General features: G+C 48.9%; 1 protein-coding gene across 2 annotated transcripts in view; it reads left to right on the top strand.

Moving 5' to 3' along the window:
* SPPL2B (signal peptide peptidase like 2B) overlaps positions 1–24,201 on the top strand; it is a 109,411-nt gene that overhangs the window by 50,431 nt on the left and 34,779 nt on the right. For both annotated transcript variants that reach the window (XM_024216595.2, XM_024216596.1), the window contains exons 3-4: positions 11,843–12,025; positions 18,269–18,358. In XM_024216595.2, the coding sequence (XP_024072363.1) occupies positions 11,843–12,025; positions 18,269–18,358 (273 nt within the window). The remainder of the gene's footprint in view (positions 1–11,842; positions 12,026–18,268; positions 18,359–24,201) is intronic.

The raw sequence follows: 24,201 nt of genomic DNA on the forward strand, positions 1-24,201 counted from the left end.
GGATCGTGATTGTTCACAGCGTGGCGGAACAAAGAGGTTTTTACTTAAAAAAAAAAAAAAAAAAGTGCACTGGGGTTTTTGGTTGTGGATTTTCATTTATACCACCATGCAGGAGGTGTTGAAAGCACTGGTGTAAGCCACAGCAGCCCAGCAGGAGGCAACCCGGGCTCAGGCGATGGCGCAACAGGAGTCCATGAAGTTACAGCAGGAAACCAACCAATTATTAATGAGCCAGGCAACCCAAGATCGAGCCCTCCTGCGCGAGGTTGTGGACCATCTGAAGATCCTCACCACCCAGGCCCGGGGATCCAATGGGACGCGAACCCTGAGGGCCACCGGTTGTCTGCCAAAGGTGACGGCAGACGATGATATAGAGGCATATCATCCTCATTACAGAGGATGGATCTAGACTGTTCTCAGTGGTACCTGATGACAGAACAAGGAGTAATGGTCTCAAGTTGCAGTTGGGGAGGTTTAGGTTGGATATTAGGAAAAACTTTTTCACTAGGAGGGTGGTGAAGCACTGGAATGGGTTACCTAGGGAGGTGGTGGAATCTCCTTCCTTAGAGGTTTTTAAGGTCAGGCTTGACAAAGCCCTGGCTGGGATGATTTAGTTGGGAATTGGTCCTGCTTTGAGCAGGGGGTTGGACTAGTTGACCTCCTGAGGTCCCTTCCAACCCTGATATTCTATGATTCATTTGAAAGGACTGCTCAGCCTGAGGCGTGGCCCCTGGAGCAGTGGGCCAGCATTCTCCCCCCTTTTTTCTGCGGAGAGGCCCAGAAGGCCTACTTTGATCTGCCCACTGAGGATGCCGCTGACTATTCCCGGCTGAGGGCAGAGATCCTAGCACGATCTGGGGTGACGGCAGCAGTACGGGCCCAGAGGTTCCAGGAGTGGAAATACAGGGAGAACAAACCTCCAAGGTCCCAACTATTCGACCTCATACACCTCGCTCGGAAGTGGTTACGGCCCGAGGCATGCAGCCTGGAGGAGATTTTAGAGACTTTGGTCATGGACCATTACATGCGGGGACTGCCGCCAGATCTCTGCAAATGGGTCTGGCAGAACGATCCGTCCACCTACGACAAAATGATCACATTGGTGGAAAGACGGATGACAGCCAGAGAATTAACCCAGCTACCCAAGGAAGGCCCCTCACGAATCAAACACTCGACCCCGACCGTGGAGGGTCAGGTGGCCAAACCCCCAGGAAATCCTAGATGGAAGAAGAGGGAGGTTGAAAACCAGTCGGGAACCCAGAAGGAAGGGGAAGGCCTGAGTGGGGGGAACCCTGGGACTAAACCCCCTAACCCACGTGATAGGGGAGTGACTAGAAGCAATTATAGGTGTTATGGGTGCGGGGAGTTGGGGAAAATAGCTGCCCAGTGCCCCAATGTCATAGAGCCAATGCAGTGTAACCTAGGGAACGAGACAGACCCATGCAGCCTACTCAATATTGTAGGAGTCGCAGTCATAAATATACAATGCAGGTAAAGTTGAATGGGGTAGAAACCATGGCACTTGTAGACTCGGGGAGTGCTATCACCCTAATTTTGGATAAATTAGTGAAGCGCAGCCAGTTAATGCAGGCCAAGCGTACGGGGGTAACCTGTGTCCATGGGACTGTTAGCTACTACCCCATCATACCAGTAAAAATTGAAATTCAGGGAAATGTCACTGGGTGAAAGCAGGGGTAGTCCCAAACCTCCCATACCCCGTGCTCATAGGTAGAGATTTCCCCGGGTTTGGAAACTTGCTCCCACCGGAGGAATTGGAGGGAGAGGGGCTCCCCGAACTTCAGGAGTCTTCCGCGGCAGAATGTCACCTCCCATTTTTCGCGGAAATGTCCCAGGAGCTATTCCCTGTCCCGGGGAAAGTCAGGAAGACCAAAAGAGAAAGAAGGGCGGCCAAGGCCTTGGGTACCCGAATCCTGATACAAGGACAGAGGGTCACCTGTGTAGGCAGACATACACGGGCAACTGAAGGGGAGGGCCCCGAGACAGAGGAGGGGTCAGAGACCACTTCCAACCCCAACCTCATGGAGCCAGCCGAGAGGGCAGAGACAGATCCCTCAGAGTTTGGGCTGTTAAGCCCAGAGAGAGAGACTTTTGGACGGGACCAGGTGGAAGACCCAAGGTACGAGAACGCCAGGAAGGAGGTGGCTGAGATAGATGCGGTACCCATAGAGGGAAAGGCCCCGGGGCCAGGACCTTATTTTGTGATCAAGAGGAATCTCCTTTACCGGGTCGTGCAAATGCAGGAGCAAGAGGTACACCAGCTCCTAGTCACCCGGAAACACGAGAAGGCAATATTAAGCCTCGCTCACAGTCACCTTTTTGGAGGACACTTGGGAGTGGAGAAAACCCAGGCGCGAATCTTATGCAGGTTCTTCTGGCCGGGGGTACATGAAGACCTCCGGCGGTACTGTGCCTCTTGCCCCGAATGTCAACTGCACAGTCCTTGTCCACTTCTACGAGCTCCTCTGGTACCCCTGCCGATCATCGAAGTTCCGTTCGAGCGGATCGCCATGGATCTTGTGGGGCCGCTAGAGAAAACGACCCCAGGCCACCATTATGTGCTTGTCATCCTAGACTATGCAACCAGGTACCCAGAAGCTGTCCCCTTACGAAACACAGCTTCCAAGAGCATTGCCAAAGAATTAGTGGCATTCTTTGCCCGGGTAGGGCTACCAAAAGAAATCCTCACAGACCAGGGAACACCATTCATGTCCAAGTTGATGACGGACTTGTGTTCCCTGCTCCATGTCCAGACCCTGCGGACCTCGGTTTACCATCCACAAACCGATGGTCTGGTGGAAAGATTTAACCGAATCCTCAAGGCCATGATAAGAAAGGTGGTAAGCAAGGATGGGAAAGATTGAGACAACCTACTACCGTACCTCATGTTCGCCATCCGTGAGGTCCCCCAAGCTTCCACCGGATTCTCCCCCTTTGAGCTGTTGTATGGACGCAACCCCCGAGGCATCCTGGAAATAGCCAAGGAAATTTGGGAGGAGGAACCCAGTGAGGGGAAGAACGTAATAGAACATGTACTACGGATGAGGGACCGGATAGCCCAGGTCACTCCCATAGTGAGGGAGCACCTAGAGAAGGCCCAAGAGGCCCAGAGAACCTACTACAACCATCAAGCCAAGCTTCGTCAGTTTCAACCCGGTGACCGAGTAATGGTACTGGTACCCACGGCTGAAAGTAAGCTGTTGGCCCAGTGGCAAGGGCCTACGAAATAGTTGAACCTGTAGGGAAAGTAAATTACGAGGTGCGACAACCAGGACGTTGAAAAGTAGAGCAGATATACCACGTCAACCTTCTGAAACCATGGCATGTGCGAGAGGCATGCACAAGTGATTCGAGAAGAGCTGCACCCAGGGAACAAAAATCCTGAACAGGTGAGGGTGTCTCCTGATCTAACGACAGTCCAGAAGAAAGAGGTAACTGAGATGATTGCCCAATATCAAGATGCATTCTCGACAAAGCCGGGTCGCACAACCGGGACATATCACCACAACACCACAAACCCTGGGGCCAGAGTAACTATGAGGCCCTACCGGGTGCCAGCAGCCAAAAGGGAGGAAATAAAAGCGGAAGTCAGGAAAATGCTGGAGATAGGGATCATTGAAGAATCTCAGTCAGTGGTCCAGCCCAATAGTGTTGGTGCCCAAACCTGATGGCACCACAAGGTTCTGCAATGACTTCTGTCGACTAAACGAGATATCCCAGTTTTGATGCCTACTCTATACCCCGCATAGACGAACTAGTGGACCGTCTGGGGAATGCCCGGTACTTGACAACCTTAGACTTGACAAAGGGGGTACTGGCAGATTCCCCTAGCCGAAGATGCAAAGGAAAAGACAGCGTTTTCTACACCAGAGGGTCTCTTCCAATATACGGTCCTTCCCTTTGGACTAAATGGGGCTCCAGCTACCTTTCAGCGCCTCATGGACAAGTTATTACGCCCCCATACCAGTTATGCTGCGGCCTACTTGGATGACGTGGTGATTCATACCCCAGACTGGGAGACCCACTTGGAAAAAGTGGGGGCGGTCCTTGATACCTTCCGGTGAGCTGGCCTTATGGCGAACCCTGTTAAGTGCGCTGTAGGGTTCACGGAGGTCAAATATCTTGGCTATGTGGTAGGAAAAGGTCTGGTAAAACCCCAACTGAATAAGTTAGAGGCCATCCGAAATTGGCCTCGGCCAAGTCGTAAGAAGCAGGTCCGAACATTCCTAGGGGTGGTGGGGTATTACCGGCGTTTCATCCCCCATTTTGCTACAAGGGCAAGTCCCCTAACGGACTTAGTGAAGGCCCGTGGTCCTGATCCAGTCAGATGGTCCGATGCAGCAGAGAGGGCATTCGCGAACCTACGGACTGCCCTCTGCAGTAACCCCATATTGATAGCCCCAGATTTCACCAAGGTCTTCATCCTACAGACAGATGCATCCGAGGTAGGGTTAGGGGCCGTCCTGTCGCAGATGGTTGGGGAGGAGGAACACCCAATTCTCTACCTCAGTAGGAAACTCCTTCCGAGGGAACAAAAATATGCAGTAGTAGAGAGAGAGTGCCTCGCTGTAAAATGGGCCATGGAAACATTGTGTTATTACCTGCTGGGGCGCAGATTTATCCTTGTGACTGACCATGCCCCTCTTCAATGGATGCAATGGAACAAGGAAAAGAACACAAGGGTAACCAGGTGGTTCTTATCCCTCCAACCTTTCCAGTTCCGCATAGAGCACAGAGCAGGGAATCGCCATGGCAATGCTGATGGCTTATCACGCGTACACTGTCTGGTGTCCCAAGCTGCCCAAACCCTTGGTGTTGAGCAGGGGGGAGGGATATGTGATAGACCCAGGCCAGTTGGGTACAGCGGAATAGCAGAAGGCAGATATACTGGCCACTGGATTAACAGTTTTCTGTTCCCTGACTGACCAGAGCAGGGGCTGCTCCAGGCTAATGAGAACACCTGACTCCAATTAACCTGCAAAGAGTCAGGTGAGGCCATTAAGCTAATGTGACCACCTGACTCTAATTAAGGCCCCACTGATACTATAAAAAGGGCTCACTCCAGTCAGGCAGAGGAGAGCCAGAGGAGAGGAAGTGCGGCTGAAGGGCTGGTTAATGAAGACACCCTCAAGTTATTGATATGGGAGCCCTAAGGTAAGGGTGAAGAAGGGAGAAGCAGGAGAGCTGTGGGGAAGTGGCCCAGGGAAATGCAGCAACTCTGGCAGTGAAAGGTTGGCTGCCAACAGCTGCTACCATTAGGGTCCCTGGGCCGGAACCCGGAGTAGAGGGCGGGCCCGGGTTCCCCCCAACCCACCACTACAGGAACACCTCCTGGGAGGGGAAGTCAGGCCCCTTTCAGGACAGGAGGCTAAACTGTTCTAAAACAAGCCCTAGGGACAACAGAGACGGTGGGAATTCTCTCACCAACCTCCTTGCTGGCTTATGATGAAAAGGGCTCAGTAGACTGTAACCCTGGCCCTAGAGAGAGAAGGGCTACGTGGAGGGTCACAGTGAGCCACTGAGGCTAGCATATACCGCCTAGAAGCGCAGGACCCACAGGGGCAAGGTCAGAGCTCTGCCAAAGTGGGCACTAATGGAGCTACAAAATATGACCATGAGCAGATCAGAAGTGACTTCAGGGCTATGGGAATGAAGTTGAAGGAGCTGGGAGCACAGGTTGTGTTCTCATTGATCCTTCTGGTCAAGGGTAGGGGTCTAGGCAGAGACTTATACATCCTGGAGGTAAATACATGGGTGCCTGGATAGTGTCTCCAGGAGGACTTTGGCTTCCTCAACCATGGGATCTTGTTCTGAGAAGGTGGTCTGCTGAGATTGGGCCCACCTGTCAAAGAAGGGGAAGAGTATCTTTGGATACAGACTGGCAAGCTTATGAGGTGGCCTTTAAACTAGGTTCGATGGGGGCAGGAGACAAAAGCCCACAGGTAAATTCAAAATGTGGAGCCCCGTGGGTGCAGGGTCAGAATCTCTGGGGAACATGGGAAGTCGCAGCATGGACAAAGGAGAGACAAGAGGGAATACAAAGGGGAAATCTAATAAACATCTTAGATGTCTGTGTACTAATGCAAGAAGTATGGAGAATAATCGGAAGAACTAGTGAATAAAAACATAAGAACGGTCATACTGGGTCAGACCAAAGGTCCATCTAGCCCAGTATCCTGCCTTCCGACAGTGATCAATGCTAGGTGTCTCAGAGGGAATGAACAGAACAGGTCATCATAAAGTGATCCATCCCGTCGTGGTTCTAAGGAATGGTAGGAGGGAAAACAGCAGAATAAAGACAGTGGACTTCAAGAAGGCAGACTTTAGCAAACTGAGAGAATTGGTAGGTGAGAGCCCATGGGAAGCAAGTCTAATGGAAAAAGAGAGTTGGCAGTTTTTTAAAGAGGCATTATTAAGGGCACAAGAGCCTGTGTGTGTAGGAAAGATAGGAAGTATGGCAAGAGGCCACCCTCACTTAAACCAAGAAATCTTCAGTGACCCAAAACTCAAAAAAGAGTCATACAAGAAGTGGAAACTAGGTCAAATTATAAAGGATGTATGATGGTGTGCACTCACCTCTCATGAGCGCCTCCTATTGATCAGATGCGAACCTGCACTCACTCTCTCTTTCTCCCGGTGCCCCCTGTCAGTTGTTAACCTCATCAGGATTTTCAGTGGCTCAGCCCTCTGGCCAAATCTCACACAGTCGAAAGCAGTGATCTTCAAACTGTGGGGCCATCCCCCAGCGCTTCCTCCCTGCTGATCTTTGTCCTCAGCAGTTCTCACTGATCCTGCCCTCCAGCCAGGTCACCTCTCACATTCATTCCCCTTCCAGTGGTAACAAAGTTCAACAAATGGTTGGCCCTCTCTAGGGTCTTCAACCTCGTCCTTGAGCCCTTTAAATTCTAGCCCCTTTCTTGGGCTTCTAAACAACACCACTACTTCAATTGCTTGCTCATACTGATTCCAGTTAGTTGTGTGTGCACGCTGTGTGCACAGTGGCCGCAAGGTTTTTCCCCTAGCAGCACTGGTTGGGTCAGCTGTGGAGCCCCCTGGAGTCGCGCCTTCATGGTGCTGCATATAGGGCCCTGCCAACCCGCCACCTCTCCAGTTCCTTCTTACCGCCAGTGACAATCATTGGAATGTTTCGTCTCTTGTCTTCACAAGCGATCCTCTAACATAGTTTCTCTGTAAATAGTTAAAAGATAGTGGGGTTTTTTTTAAAGTTTTTATAGTTTGTTTAGATATCTGAACTTGGGTTACTGCGGGGGGGGGGGAGTTTCTCTTCTCCCCCTACCCCCCATTTCCCCTTCCCTCTCCTGGGCATGCTTGGACCCGGGGGTTTACACCGTGTGGGGTTTGCCAAAAGCTTATGCCCAAGAGCGACCCACACACGGCTTGTCTAAAGTTCCTGGGGGAGTCCCATTGAACGGACAGGTGTAAAATCTGTAGGAGTTTTTGCCCCCACATGAAAAAAGAAAGGGCCCACAGGCTGAAGCTGCTGCTAATGGAAGCAGCTCTATGCCCTCCGTCCGAGTTGAGCCCCATGGACACAGCGCCTGGCTCCTCGGCATTGATGTGCAGCACACTGGCTTCGATCTGGGACGTGGCGCCGAGGAAGGACTCTGGGGTCAGAGACCCTTGGCACCAGCACTCCTTGGCACCAAAGTCCACAGCGTGGGAGCATTCGCAGCACCGATCTGTCTCCTGTGCCAAAGAAGAAGCATAGGAAGATGGACAGGGAGCCGCGGAATGGGAGCCACCCAAGGGAGGGCGACCTGTGCTGGGCCACATCTCCCCTCCTGCTCAACAGTTGGCACTGTCGACTCCAGGCCAGCGGCAGGGGCCATTGAGTCTGGTACCACCAGAGGAGACCCGGATGGAGGATTTGGATCTTCCCTCCACACTGGAGACTTTCGAGGCGGCCCGGGACCTTTATAACCTTGACCAGTCCTCACTCTCCCAATCAGGGTGAGAGTGCACTGGCCCCGAGGCTCCAGGCACCACAGAGGCCACTGCTGCAGTCCAAGGGCAAGCCTGCTATGACTTGGCATTGATCTCCATCTTCCCGGCACCAACAGGTACGGTGCCTCCATGTGATCAGTGATCAGAGTCCTTGGAGTCCGAATCGGAGGCAGATTCCTGTGTGTCCCAGAGGAGCCGGCACCGTAGTTGCCGGCACTCTCAGACTGCGGGGATGACACAGACCTTCCCCCTGGTGCTGTGGCTGGCTCAATGGCAGGTACCAGCCCAGATCCCGGCACAGTGACCTTTCTGGACCCCGTGGCCTTACCATCAGTCCCAGGGGTCCGTCTCTGGGCGCTCCTTCTCGGTTGCATCAGAGAGAAGGACTGCGTCCAGGGTCAGGGATCTCTCTCGGGCTTCAGTCACTGCTACGACTACTAGCGCCACCACTGGTACCATGTCCGACACCGACAGCAGCACCGGCACTGGCACTGTGCCCGACACTGTGTCTGCCGTGGGCACTACAATCAACGCCGCGGAAGGCACCGTGGCCGGCACCACGACCGGCACCGAGGGGACACCGATTTGGGGTGGAGCCGCAGCAGTTAGAAGAGCCAGATGGGCAGGAGGGACCCTCCCTGGTTCGGGGTTCCTCATCATTGTCATCAGACGAGGCGGTGGCAGGAGTGTCCTCAGGGTCTCCCCCTCCCGACAGCAGGGCCCACCTTGAACTCTTGAGGTGTGTCACTCAGAATCTTGGAATAAAGATGGAAGAGGTCACCGAGATGTCAGACCCAATGGTGGACGTTTTATCCCCAGCAGGGCCCACCAGGGTGGTGTGACGTTGCACTCCATAATGTTCTATGGAAATACGCTTATGAGTGTGAATAGAAGGTAACTGGAATATGCTTTATGCAAAAGGTCTCTTGTAAGGTATCACTACAAAGCTTATAATCTACTGAGTGTGTTCATCCTATTTGTATGTATGTATGTATCATTCTTGTATCTGAAGCTAGAAATATGAAGTATAACTCTGAAGTCCTATTGTAATTATGCAAAGTGTGGGCCATTAATGGTGGTTTGGAAGCTTGATGGCTCCCATTGACTAGGACAATTGTTGTAAATGGCTCTGTTTATTTGCAAACCTCCCTGGGTACTTGCAGGCCAGCCCTGGAAGAATGAAGTCTCACAGGACATGTGACCATGTCACAGGTTACCGGAATCCATCTTAAACCTGGTGCTTTTCCATTTAGAAGGAAGGGTGGGGATCCAGAGAGACAAAGGGTTCCCGCCTTGGGCCACAGCTATAAAAGGGGGTGGAACAGAACAAAGGGGGCTGCCAGTCATGAGAAATCCCCTAGTTACCACCTAAGCTGGAACTAACAAGGACTGTACCAGGGGAAAGGATTGGGCCCAGACTAGGAAGAAGTCTAGTCTGTGAAAGAAGCTTATTGCAACATCTTTGATGGTGAGATTTACCTGTATTCAGTTTCTTAATGTATTATGCTTAGACTTGCATGTTTTGTTTTATTTTGCTTGGTAACTTATTTTGTTCTGTCTGTTATTACTTAAATCCTACTTTTTATACTAAATAAAATCACTTTTGTTTAGTAGCAAACCCAGAGTAAGTGATTAATACCTGGGGGAGCAAACAGCTGTGCATATCTCTCTATCAGTATTCTAGAGGGCGGACAATTCATGAGTTTACCCTGCATAAGCTTTATACAGAGTAAAACAGATTTATTTGGGGTTTGGATCCCATTGAAAACTGGGTGCTGGAGATAGGTAACCTGCCAAGTGGTTTTCAGTTAAAGCCTGCAGCTTTGGGGATGTGGTTCAGACCTTGGTCTGTGTTGCAGCTGGCTAGCGTGTCTGACTCAACAAGGCAGGGCTCTGGAATCCCGAACCATTAGGGAAAATGGGCTCAGAGGTAATTTCAGCACATCAGGTGACAGTCCCAAGGGACTCTCTGTGACCAAACCCATCACAGCTGGCTCTTCCTGATTAAAACTATTCAGGAGAACACAAAGACCCTCTGGCAAATGCCGGCCTCTAGGGTCCCTACAGCTAACGGTGTCAAGAGGAAATACTTTGTGCCCTCCAAGGGCTACGAATATTTGTTCACTCCCCACTCCCGCCAGACTCGGTGGTGATTGCGGCTGTTAATGAAAGGGAGAGGCAAGGCAGCAGGAGCCTACCCCTTGAGCTAGTGACACAAAGAAACTGGACCTCTTCGGGAGGAAGATATACTCCACCAGAGGGCTCCAGCTTTGAATTGCAAACCAGCAGGCGATCCTGAGCTGATATAACTTTAAATCATGGGATGCAATGTCCAAATTCTTGGACCTTGTCCCACTGGACTCTAAGTCTGAATTCTCAGCTCTGGTGGATGAGGACTCAGTGTACTCTGCAACGCGAGCCATGTCCTCAGGCATCGCAATGTGCCGTTGCTCCTGGCTGCAGGCCTCGGGCCTCCCCGGGGAGGTACAACAGACAATCCAGGATCTCCTGTTTGAGGGCACTACACTATTCTCAGAAAAGACTGACTTGAGTCTCCAAAGCTTAAAAGACTCCCGAGCCACTCTGAAATCACTGGGGCTGCACACTCCTGCCACCCAGCATAGACAATTTTAGGCCTCAGCCCATGTCACGACCATACCAGGGGCAGTCTTGACAGGACCAGAATCACAGGCGACCCAGAAACCAAAACCGCCATCGCCCTAAGCAGACCTTTTTGAGGATGCGTCCAAAGGCAACATACCAACCTGTCAACCGGATCCTTCTTTCCCCTTTTCGGCACATCTATCCGATTTCTACCAGGCGTGGTCCCAAATCACCTCAGACCGTTGGGTCCTTCACACGGTAGAAATTAGTTTTTATCCACCCTGAATTACAGGGAAAGTCTTGCTCAGGCCTTGAATCCCTGGGATGGACCTTCAGTACAGATGCAATCATTGGATAATTTAGCTTCTTAGCTCTCAAAAGTCTGTACTGAGAATGTGCAGACTGAGATTTTTTCAAAGTTTACAACTTGTCCAAGTTTGGGCAAATTTGCATGGGAATGGCAAACAGCACAATGTTGACACCAGGCCGACTCCTTCCCCCTTGCAAAATGTCAGTTCCTTGCATCAAGCATGGTATTGTTAAGGTTTCTCAATAAAACAATTTTATGATTCTTTTTTTTAACATTGGCAAAACATTTCTCCCCAGTCTTGTTCTTGGAAACAGCTGAACTATTTTAACTGTAACTTTCCAAAAAAATATTCAGCCTGGGGCAGATGCTCACTTTGGAAAATTTCAGACCAAATTGTTAAAGATTGGCAAAGCTATAAGCAACTGAAAATAGCGTCTTATAATATTAGGTGTTGGGCAATGTTAACTATAGGTGGTGCTAATAGTACAGTCTATAATACAAAGTAAGATGGGCAGCATGTCAGAGTTCATGCTACTGTGAGAACTCTGACTTTCGTTTCCTGACTTGAATGTTCAAAGTAACCTTGACATCATTCTAATACAGGTGCTCCCCAACTTTTTAGTTTAGGGAACTTTTTCTGTAAGTGCGGATTTGCGTAAGTTGGGTTTGCGTAATGCGGGGGGGGGGGGGGGGGGGCGTCTGTATAAGTGTTGTGTTTTACTACAACTTAAATTCAGATATTTGTGCCTGTTCCTTAGATCCTGGAGTTGTGTGGGGGAGGGAAGAGTGGTGGTGGGGTGGATTGTTTGTTTGTATGTTTGTTTTGTACATGGCAATTCTTGCTTAATATAAAGAAATTAAGAGTGATATTTTTTCCTATAGTTTCTGCTCTTGGTTTTTCAACTAGTGATTCTTACTTTTCAACTAATGTTTCTTCCTCTGCAGTCCCTCTTGCAGCTTCAGGATCAAACAGCGTCTGTCTTGTGTTCTCCTTCTGATGTACCAGATGGGGGATTTCATAACAGAATCCCTATGGTGATGCGGGGGAACTGCACCTTCTATGAGAAAGTCAGGCTTGCTCAGATCAATGGAGCCCGGGGGTTACTGATAGTCAGTAGAGAGAAACTGGTGAGTATATTCCTAATTATTGTCTGCAGTACTGATGTATCTCTGATGTTAGTCTTGGCTATAAAACTTTATTTTTCATCTAGACTTTATTCTTGATAAGCTGCATTGTCTCAGTGCTTCCCAGAGTTGCTGTTTTTAGCTTATTTACGTTTGGGTTTTCTGACCTCGCAAGTTTCTTCCTAGAATTAATGTCTCTCTGTGGGCATGTGATGACTCAGCCTGCAGTATTTTGGACCTGTACGAGGGGCTGTGAAGCTGCATATAAAGTTACTCATGTTCTTAGCCAACAGAAAAATATATGTTCACTCCTGATATACTGCCTGTATAATTGCTATTTTGTGAGTAATTTTGTTAAATTTTTCTATTTGTGGCATTTAATATTTATTAATTAAGCCAGAGGTTTTACTCACACAAGTCCCATTGGGAACCATCACGACTTGTGTATATATAATGCCCCTGCGTGAAGTTTTGTCTATCATTAAACACTTGGCTAAAACAGTGAAACCAGCTCCTTGGACCTCAACAAAATATTAGTTCTGTGCTGTGACTTATCATTCAGAAGATTAATTCAATGAAATATACAGCAGTATGGCTTCTGTTTAATGAAATCTGAGTGTCAGCGCTGGAAATACATGTCTCGCATAGAATCATATGCCAGACGTGGAGCAGATGTTGCATGAAGATTGGTGGTTCTTCAAGTGCTTGCTCATGTCAATTCCAATTAGGTATGTGCGTGCCGCATGCAGTCACCAGAAGGTTTTTCCCCTAGCAGTACTCATTGTGTTGGTTATGGAGCCCCCTGGAGTCATGCATTCATGGCGCCGCATATAGGGCGCTGCCGACCCACCACCTCTCCAGTTCCTTCTTACCACCAGTGACAGTCGTTGGAGCGTTTCTTCTGTCGTCCAAACATGCAATCCTCTAGCTTGCTTGTTGTACATATATTTCTGTAAATAGTTAAAAATAGTTTTTCGATATTAGTTTAGACTAGTTGAACCCTTGTTACCAGGGGTTTTCCCCCCGTTTCCCTTCCCTCTCCCTGGGCTGGGGTATGCCTCGGTCCCAGGGATTTAAATCATGTGGGGCCTGCCAGAAGCCGATGCCAAAGGGCGACCTACACATCGCTTGTCTGAAGTGCCTGGGAGAGTCCCATCAAACGGACAGGTGCAAAATTTGTAAGAATTTCCACTCCGGAACCAAGAAGGAAAGGGACCACAGGCTGAAGCTGCTGCTGATGGAAGCAGCTCTGTGGCCACAGCCAGAATCAAGCCCCATGGACACGGCACTGGGCTCGTTGGCATTGGTGTGCAGCGCACCTGCTCCAATCCAGGACGCGGCACCGAGGAAGGACGCTGGGGTCAGACACCCTCGGCACTGGCACTCCCCGACACCGAAGACTGCTTCCCGGGTGGAATCGCAGCACTGCTCTCAGTCACCTGTGCCAGAAAAGAAGATGGACAGGGCACTCCCCCTCTCGAGCGTCAGAGCGTGAGCCACCTAAAGGAGTGCAACCTGTGCCAGGCCACTCCTCCCCACATGCACAGCAGCTGGCACAGTCGATTCCGGGCCCACAGTGGGGCCTGTCAAGTCTGGTGCCTCTTGAGGAGGGCCAAGTGGAGGACATAGACCTTCCCTCCATGCTGGAGACCTTCGAGGCTGACAGGGATCTCATAGCCCTGACGGGTCTGCACTCTCCTGACCAATGTGAGAGGGCACCGGTCCCGAAGCCTCCAGCACTGGTGCAGTCCAGGGGGAAACCAGCAATGACGTGGCACTGCTCTCCATCTCCCCAGCACTGACGGGCACGGCGCCATCTTGGTCACCACGTTTGAACTCCTCAGAGTCCAATTCTGAGGCAGGCTCCTATGTGTCCCGAAGGAGCCGGCACAGGAGTTGGCGAAACTCTGACTGCGAATATAATACAGATTTTCCCTCCGGTGCCATGGCCAGTGCAATGGCAGGTGCCAGCGCAAATGCCGGCACAGTGGCCTTTTTGGACCCCATGGGCGTACTGTCAGTCACAGGGGTCCATCTCCAGGCACTCCTTGGTTGCATCTGAGGGAAGGGCTGTGTCCAGGACTAGGGACCCCTCACGGGCATTGGCTACCGCTTCCACTGCAGCGCTGCCACCAGCACCATGCCTGGCACCGCCACAACGGTCAGCGCCACAGAGGGCACAGTGGCCAGCGCTGCGATGGGCGCAGCGGCAGACAACAGAGGCTGCTTTGCGGAGCCAGACGGGCAGGAGGGACCCTCCCTGGCATGGGCCTGCTTGTCATTTTCACCCAACGAGATGGTGGCAGGAACCTCCTCGGGCCCTCCCCCATCGGACAGCAGAGCCCACCTGCAACTCTTGAGGCAGGTGGCTCAGAATCTGGGCATCCAGATAGAGGAGGTCACCAAAGTGTTGGACCCGGTGGTGCACACCAGGGTGGCACTTCCCCCGAACTTTGTGGCAAACTCCTACCTCTCTGACTCCCACAGTGAAGGGGGTCAAAAGAAAATATTTCATGCCCTTCAAGGGTTACAAATACCTATTTTCTCATCCCCCGCCAGACTCAGTGGTGGTGGCGGTGGTTAACACGAGGGAGAGGCAAGGGCAGCAGGAGCCTACTCCTCGAGCTAAGGACTGGAAGACTCTGGATCTCTTCAGGAGGAAGATATACTCCAGCAGAGGGCTCCAGCTTTGCATCACAATCAGCAGGCAATCCTTAGCCACTACAATTTTAAATCGTGGGATGCAATGTCCAAATTTTCGGACATTTTCCCGGTGGGTTCCAAGTCCGAATTTTTGGCCCTGATGGATGAGGGTAAGGCTGTGGCCAGGACATCACTGCAGGCCGTACTGAACTCAGCAGACTTGGCCACTCGCACCATGGTGCAACACGCGAGGCTCAGACTCGCACCTCTCCAGGCTTGGCTGGCATCCGTGTATCGACCGAGCAGACACAGCCTAGATGGTAGTGTCACTTCCACTGTGGGTTCTCGAGTCTCTTCAGTGATGTCTCGACCCCCAAATGGTATGTGCAGGGGTCGCCTTCTCCAAACCACACCCCTCGTTGTGTCTGGTCACCGACCATTCGGCAAGGAGGTGGGGAGCGCACCACAGAGAGCACAGAATTCAGGGCCTCTGGTCTCCAGAGGAACTGTTGCTTCACATCAATGTCAGGGAGCTGAGAGCAGTTCGTCTGCTGTGTCAGGCTTTTCGGCCTCATCTGGAGGGCAGATGCATATCAGTCCTGATGGACAATACAACAGTGATGTTTTAGATCAACAGACAGGGAGAGCACACTCCTCTCCCCTATGTCAGGAAGCCCTCAAGCTCTGGGAGTTCTGCATAGGACGCTTCCAAGAGTATTGAATGTGCTATCTCCCCAGGTCTCAGAACAACCTAGCAGACCATCTCAGCAGATCTTTTCACAATCAAGAGTGGTCCATTCGCCCGGACATAATAAGCAATATCTTCCAACAATGGGGAGTTTCCCCAGATCTGTCTGTTCGCCACAAGGGGCAACAGGAAGTGCCTGCAATTCTGCTCCTTTCTGAACCACTGCCTGGGCTTGTTGGCAGACTCATTTCTTCTTCCATGGAAAGATCACCTCTTCTACACATTCCCTCCTATCCCACTCGTTCACAAGGTCCTCCTCAAAATCCACAGGGACAGAGCCTCGGTGATCCTGGTAGCACCAGCCTGTCCATGTCAGCATTGATACACCATGCTACTGGAGCTATCAGTGGATACTCCAATCACTCTGTCATTAGTTCCAGACATCACTCAACATCACGGCCGGCTCCAGCATCCCAAATTCGAGTCTCTCCGCCTCATGGCTTGGAAGCTGCGTGGTTGAATCCACTGGAGCTCTCATGCTGAGACCCCGTGAGGGAGGTTCTTCTGTGCAGCAGAAAACCATCGACCAGGACTACCTACTTAGCCAAGTGGAAGAGATTCTCGATTTGGTGTTCGCAGAGCCGTATCCCTCCAACACAATCTCCCATTTCCTTTATCGTGGACTACCTGCTAAAGTCATCAGAAAGCTTGTCACATTCGTCAGTAAAGGTTCACCTGGCCGCCATCTCAGCTTTCCACCCAGGAGAGGTGGGCCACTCCGTCTTCGCTAGCCCGATAGTGCAACATTTTCTTAAAGGACTAGACAGGCTATATCCTCAAATCCATTGGCCAACCCCGGCTTGGGACCTTAACCTGGTGCTTTCGTGGCTGATGGGGCCTCTGTTTGAGCTCTTAGCGACATGCTCGCTGCTCTGTCTTATAAAGTGGCTTTCTTAGTCGCAATAACTTCAGCCAGGAGGGTGTCTGAGCTGAAAGCCCTCACATCTCACCCTCCCTATACCATCTTTTACAAGGACAAGGTGCAGCTTCGGCCTCACCCATCGTTCCTCCCGAAGGTGGTCTCAAATTTCCGTGCCAGCCAAGACATATTTCTTCCAGTCTTTTTCCTGAAGCCAACAGTCCCAAACAGAGGCTTCACTAACTAGATGTTTGGTGGGCATTGGCTTTTTATATTAAACAAAGCCGTTCCACAAGTTGAAGCAGCTGTTTGTAGTGGACGCGGACAGGGTGAAGGGTCTCCCGGTATCCTCCCAAAGGATATCATCATGGATCATGTCCTGTATCCGGGCATGCTATGACCTGGCAAAGGTCCCTGCCCCTGCACTGATGGTGCATTTCACCAGAGCTCAGGCTCCCTCGGCGGCCTTCCTGGCCCAGGTCCTGATCCAGGAGATCTCTAGAGCGGCAACGTGGTCCTCGGTTCACACCTTCACTTCCCATTATGCTATCACCCATCATGCCAGGAATGATGCAACATTCGGCAGAGCTGTGCTTCAATCAGCGATTCCATGAACTCCGACCCCACCTCCTAGGTAAGGCTTGGGAGTCACCTAATTGGAATCGACATGAGCAAGCACTCGAAGGAAAAACGGTTACCTACCTTTCGTAACTGTTGTTCTTCGAGATGTTTGCTCATGTCCATTCCAAACCCACCTGCCTTCCCCTCTGTCAGAGTAATACAGCAAGAAGGAACTGGAAAGGTGGTGGGTCGGCAGGGCCCTATATGCAGTGCCATGAAGGCGCGACTCCAGGGGGCTCCACAGCCGACCCAACGGGGACTGCTAGGGGAAAAACCTTCCGGTGACTGTGCACGTGGCATGCACACACCTAATTGGAATGGACTTAAGCAACACATCACAAAGAGCAACGGTTGTGAAAGTTAGATAACTGTTTTTTGTTGCCTTTTTCTGCTATGCCCTTTAGGTGCTGATATCTGTCTGGTTGCAGACCTATTGGAGTGTAACATTTTGTTAGGGATGCCTTGACATCTTTTTTCAGGTTTATGAGTTAAACTATAAAATCAAATCCTTTTAATATTGGATATGACTAGAGAATGGCATCACAATGTGGACATGAATCCAGGGTAGTTGTCCCTTGTGTCATCAGAAAGTTAAATTGAATCTTACATCACCATGCAAAATTTCTTGGAGCTTAATGCTATCCTTTTGGGGAAATGCTGATACACATTTTTATTGTTTAAAGCAATATGTTAACCTGAGTGCTGGGTCTTAAAATCTCACTATAAAATGTCATTTTGGAAATATATTTTGCATTTCCAGTCAAATAAACATTTATTGTTTTCAGAGGCCTTTGTGAGACATGGCTGTTCGTAAACTTGCCCAAGCAAATTTAATAATGAAGGATTAATCAGCTCTATAGTTGATTTGGGGAGCAGGGGGGCTGTAGGTGCTATTGTAAGATAAATAACGTTATTCTTTGATAATGATTTGCAAGTCTTTGTAATGGATCTTTTCTGTTCTGGTAAATATATTGTGATACTAAGGTCAGGATGTAGCCATCTTTTGCATACATAAAACAGCACATGATCCTAAATTGTATTATTTGTATCTACTATGAGGGAAAGGTTTATTAATCTGCTTCTCCTGCCTATGCAGAATGGATGTTGGTTTGAGATGCTGATGACTCATACACAGACTGAAGGACACTAGAACAGATTCACATTATTATGGACAGTAAAGTGGCCTCTTATAACTTTTACTGTTGTTTTGTGTTAGTCATTCGATTTATTTTCTGCATAATCCTCATTTTGTTATAATCCCAAATGTTAATATGTCTTGTTCCTTTCAAAAACTTTTCAAATGATTAGAAATAGACCTTTATCTCTACTAAAGAAATACAGCCAGCTCTACAAAGACTTCTGTTCTGACTTTCAGGCTCCCCCAAAAGGTAACTGGAGTCAATATGAAGAGATTGATATTCCTGTGGCTTTGCTTAGCTACACTGACATGTTAGATATTGGAAAGGTAAGCACAATTTATATGGAATAATTTCACTTATACCATCTGAAGCATGTCTTGCCACAGCAGTGTGTTTGCAGTGCATTTTAGAAGCTTTTTAAGACGGGCACTTTTCTCAATGAGTGAATGGTTACTGTAAGCATATTTTTTCTGTCTTAAGTATACACAAAAATGAAATTCTCTACAGAGAGGCTTACGGTGTAATGAGATGGTGTGATTTAGAATGCTTTGGTGCTTGACACAAATACCATGAATAAGTAAAACCATCACCTTGTTCTCAAATATTTTTAATAAGGTTTTGAGTCTACAGGCTTATCTACACGGGAGATTAGTCCACGCTAAGTCGAGGTACTCTGGTATGAAAATACCTGCATACACACAATGTAATTCATTAGTGTGCCCCAACTCTGCATTTATTGCAAACTCTGTACTCCTCTTTCAAAGTGTGCTAAATTTGATACAAGTTGAGTTAGTGTGGTCAGTTCATGTGCACACAATGCTGCTGCACACTACTTTGGCAGTCCTCCAACTGCTGTCTCACCCTGTTTTCCGGGCATCCGTTACTGACCTGTGTGTTTACCTGTGTGCCCTCCACTGCTCTGGGGTCAAGTTGACTGGATGTCCCCTCCCCCTAACTAAAATTTGGCATGTGCCAGAATTGGTCCATTTGCTCCTTGATTCCTATATATTGGCACTGCAGCAATATCATTCCAGCAGCCTTTACAATATGCCTCAAGCAGCCGCTTGGAGCCGTACTGAGACCCTAGATCTCCTCACCATCTGGGGAAAAGTATTGGTGGAGCAGCTTCTTGGGGCAGCCAATAGAATAAAGATGTGTTTGTGGACATTGCTGGTCAGAGGTCTGCAAGTGGTCACAATTGGTTTGCTGACCAGTGCCAGATAAAGAGCCAGCAGCTTATGCTAAAACCAGGGATGCTAGGAAACAGACTGGCCATGGAAATATAACCTGTCCATTTTTTGAGGAGCTGCACAGGATTTTGAGTAGTTGCACCACTACTGAACCCAAGGAAGCTGTGGACCCTGCATTTCCCTCTCCCATGGATAAGCAGTACAAGTCATCAGAGGAGGAGAATGAGGAGGGCAGTGAAGAGCTCTCTCTGGAAAGCCAGAATCTCTTTAGAACTTAATCCTGAGGGTGAGCATGTAGAAGCCATCCTGATTCTCAGCAGGAAACCCAGCCCAGGACTCAGGAGGCAGAGTGTTATGTTTATAAGAAGCACACGGGATCTTTTTCAGGGGAAAAGGTAATAAGCCGCGTTTATTGAAGATACAACAATTAGCTTATGCATTCAATCACACCACACACACACACTGTCCTGCCATTCGATGTTATAGTTACCAGTCCAGAGTCTGGATCAACCTAGTGGCCAGCTAGGTTGATCACCGATAGGGAGAAGCCGGGTTCCGTCAGTGACGACACGATGTTCCAGGGAAGTCTGGGCAGTACGAACCCAAAGTCTCATGGCAAGGCACCCTGTTTATATAGTGATTTTCCTTCATTGGGACCAATGAGTTTTGCACTGTCATGCTGTAATCAATTGTTGTTTGACGAGTGCTTGTTTTCTTAAATTGTCCTTCTCATCCTTTATCTTGTTCTTTCATCAAGACTCTCAGGGAGTTACCCCATGCTGGTTTTGATCACAGCTATCTTGTCCCCATTGATAGGTACCTGTCTCATCTTTAGAGTCGTCAATCTGCCCTCCTCTGACATTTCAATAGGGGCATGTTGCAGCCTCTTGGCTCCTTTCCATCTGTCTCCAGTTCCTCCCTAGACCATCTGGTTCAGCGATGGCCTTCACACTTATCTCTTAACACACACATTCCTCATTCACACACAAAACAAAATTAATTTACACAGAACATTTTGAACAGGAACATCAAGTTGCAATGCAAAAGAAAACAATTATGGCATTCTTTTACTTATTTTAAAATGCTAAACCTACAACAAATTGGTGACCCTGAAAGGTCTGTCACTGCCTTGAAATCAGCACAGACACAAATTCTGGTTGATATATCTCTACCAATGGCCCATTAGGCCATTCTTTTCTGCTATTCAAAAAGGGTGGCTGGCAGGCCATGATCAAATCATACACCAATACATTTAATACATGCTACATTATTATTCTTTAGTCTTCATTCTAAATTATATAAAATACAAACATAAAATCCTACTACTACAAGACATGCGTCTGACGAAATGAGTATTCACCCATGAAAGCTTATGCTCAAATACATCTGTTTAGTCTTTAAGGTGCCACAGTACTCTTTTTGTTGCTTTTTACTACTACAAGAGCCTCTCAAGGGAATCTTGGTATATAGCTGCCTTTACAATTTATTATTGCACTGTACTTGTCATGGAGATAAGGGTAACAGAAAATCCCTCCTGGGAAGCTGTACTAAATCACTTTACCTATAAGGGGTTAAGAAGCTCAAATAACCTAGTTGGCACCTGACCAGAAGGGCCAATGTGTTAGGGTTCCCTCCCCACTCTGAACTCTGAGGTACAGATGTGGGGACCCGCATGAAAACCCCTCTCGGCTTATATTCTACCAGTTTAGGTTAAAAACTTCCCCAAGGCACAAATTCCTTTTCTTGTCCTTGGATGGTATTGCTGCCACCACCAAGTCATTTAAACAAAAATTCAGGGCAAGGTCACTTGGAATTCCTAGGCCCCCAAAATATCCCCCCAAGCCTCCTCACCCCCTTTCTTGGGGAGGCTTGAGAATAATATACCAACCAATTGGTTAGCAATGTGAGCACAAACCAAACCTTTTGTCTTTAGGACACTAAAAATCAATCAGGTTATTAAAAGAAGAATTTTATTTATAAAGAAAGAGTAAAAGAATCACACCTGCAAAATCAGGATGGAAGGTAACTTTACAGGATAATAAAAAGATTTAAAACACAGAGGACTCTCCTCTGGAGTCAGCTTCACAGTTACAAAAACAGGAATAAAACTACCTCTTAGCATAGGGAAAATTCACAAGCTCAAACAAAAGATAATCTAACGCATTTCCTTGCCTTACTTACAATTTTTGTAATCTTAGATGGGTCATTTCAGGTATGTTTTCAGGAGATGTTGTCCCTGCCTGGTCTCTCTCTCTCTGTCCAGAGAGGGAACAACAAAAAGAGCACAAACAATTTCCCCTCTCCCCCCCCCCCCCCCCCCCGAGTTGAAAGTATCTTCTTTCCTCATTGGCCCTTCTGGTCAGGTGCCAACTAGGTTATTTCAGCTTCTTAACCCCATACAGCTAAAGCGATTTAGTACAGCTTCTCAGGAGGGATTTTATGTTACCTTTATCTCTGTTTATGACAGTACTGCTGTGCTAACTTCTGTTCTTCAAGTAGTGTCCCTATGGGTGCTCCACTTCACCTGCACATACGCCTCTTGAGTACTTGATTGGAGGCTTTCAGCTAGCAGTGTCCATTCGACCCACATGTGCACCCTAAGCCTCTTTGTGCCAGACACCAAAGCTTTATAGGGGTGCATGGGCAAACCACCCTCAGTTCCTTCTCAACTGCCTTGGCCGGAAACGGAGCCTTAGTGTGTCCACCTTGAGCATGCTTCAGCCTTTCTATTTTTCCTGAGTGTTAAGGTATTTAGTGTAGTGGTTGTTAGTTGTGAGTTTAGTTTGATTGTATAGGTAGTGAGGGGGTTGTTTGTTCTCTTCTCCCTTTTCCCTCTGGTAAACTTGTTTTCCTGGCAGGGCATGCCGGCTCGCTAGGCTTCAAACACTGCCTCTCCTGCTGAGAGGCTATATCTGTAAGCAATAGCCACTCTAACTGCATCCATTGCTTGGGGGAGTCCCACGTCTCCCAGAAGTGCAACATCTGCTTGGCCCTCAAGTCTAGGACAAGGAAGATCAAGCTAAGACTGTTCATGATGGACCGCTTCCTGCGACCAGAACCGGGTTAGGAGACATCCCTGTACATCTGTCCCAAGACAGATTCAGAGCCTCTTCTACCTCACGGCAGGCTTTCCCTAAGGAAATGAAGACTTTGGAGGCTTCTGGGAAGACTCCCCAAAAGAGGAACATGGAGACTCACACCAAAGAGCCCACTCCAAAAAGTACCAGGTCCTGAACCAAGTCTGTGGTCTCAGAGAGTACCGTTGAGGCCAAGGATTCCTCCACTGATACTCCTCCAAGGAGAAGACATGGCTCTGTTAGGGCCCCGGTACCCTCTACCAGCAAAGAGAGCAAGCGTAGGGCATGTCGAGTTTGGCCCAGCCATTGGTACCTATGTGTCCGGCCCAGTTTTCAGTACCGATGCAGTCTATCCAACTGCCAGCACCAGTGCATTCGGCATCTTCAGCACTGAACAAACAATAATGCCCCACCTTCAGCTGAGGTGCATTCATCGTTGGAACAGTTGGCTTCAGCGACAGTGGCCTCAGCCACCATGTTGGTACAGGATTCCTTCTTGGTACCTTAGGAATTCCGATACTCTAAGGATCTTTAGGTATCAAATGAACCAGAGTCTCTGCTTTTTATGGTACCGAGCACCTTTCAGTATCAAGACCCCGGTCTCCGGGTTACTGTCCTCCATCACCGTAGGAGACTCATCCATTTTCAGCAGGTGCCCCGACATGGGATGATGTGGAGGATGAAGACGACTCTCAATCGGTCCCCTCTGTTTCAGTCAGGGATTCACCAACATACCCCTTCAGGAATCCCTTTCCGGCTAGTCAGAAGGAGGATAGTACTGATCACCAAGGGTGATAGAACCAACCCTGTATGCCACCTTCCCTTCCATATGGACCACAATGACCGTATTGGGACTGCTGGGTGGCCTATCAACAACAGTTTGCCAGACCACCAGTACCATCTCATAGGGAGATCAAGGTTTTGCACCTCCCTCTCGCCAACCAGTCCCCACATTGGAGACATTTGAGGAACAGGAGGCTAGGGCAGATGAGGAGGCCACCCCTGAAACTGCCATCTCATCTTCATTGCTGGATGAGGCAGTCATGCCTCCATCACCTTCTATGGCTGATGAGTTCCCACCCCAACCCCTCCAAAAAAAGTAAACAGAGATCTGGAGGTTGTATTTTAGATTGGAGAGGGAAAATGGCAGCTGCTGTGGTGCATGCTACAAGCTGGCACGCAGACAATACAATGCCCTTAACCAAGACCCGGCCATGTTCTGCAGCCCCTGGACAATACAGGGTACTGGGAACACCAGCATATGTTCCCCCACTGAGCCCCCACAGCCATGATCCCCCCTGCCATTCCCCTCCCTGGCCCAAACTCAGGGAAGTGAGGACAATTGCACTTGGGAGCCCAGCTCTTTTGAGCTGCTACACCACAGGCAACACCGGAAGAGAGAAGCAGCAGCAGAGGCAAGGCATATACTCACCTGTGAATTGGAGCCCTGCTCTGAATCCCCCCATTGCTGTGTGCTGCTCTCCACTGCACTGTGTCACTTTAAAGCTGTGTTTCATTGTTGTTTTAATTAAAGCTTTGTTATTTCTGGTTGCTAAATACTAAACGGTTTAATAATACAAAACATTAAAATTAATTCATAAAGAATTTGCAATGCATAATACAGAGAAAATATCTAAATTTTGCATGTCGTATGTTTTTATGAAAGTGTAAAGCCGCACACACCATAAAATGAGGAGTGCCAAATGTGCCACTTCTGCCACCCATAAAAGAGACTGCAATCCATGCAATCCATTCTTCTCCTTCCCCCACCCCCGCCCCCAGCATAATAGCTGCATATTTTCAGACCTGAGACTAAAGATAAGAGCAATAGGCATCCCATTTCCCTGATCTTTCATTTTCTAATGTATGCCTTGCTGTCTGCTCAAACTGTTGAGCATGTCT

This window comes from Terrapene carolina, unplaced genomic scaffold, assembly GCF_002925995.2.
Source record: "Terrapene carolina triunguis isolate 2854851 unplaced genomic scaffold, T_m_triunguis-2.0 Scaffold662, whole genome shotgun sequence".
Classification (NCBI taxonomy): domain Eukaryota; kingdom Metazoa; phylum Chordata; order Testudines; family Emydidae; genus Terrapene; species Terrapene triunguis.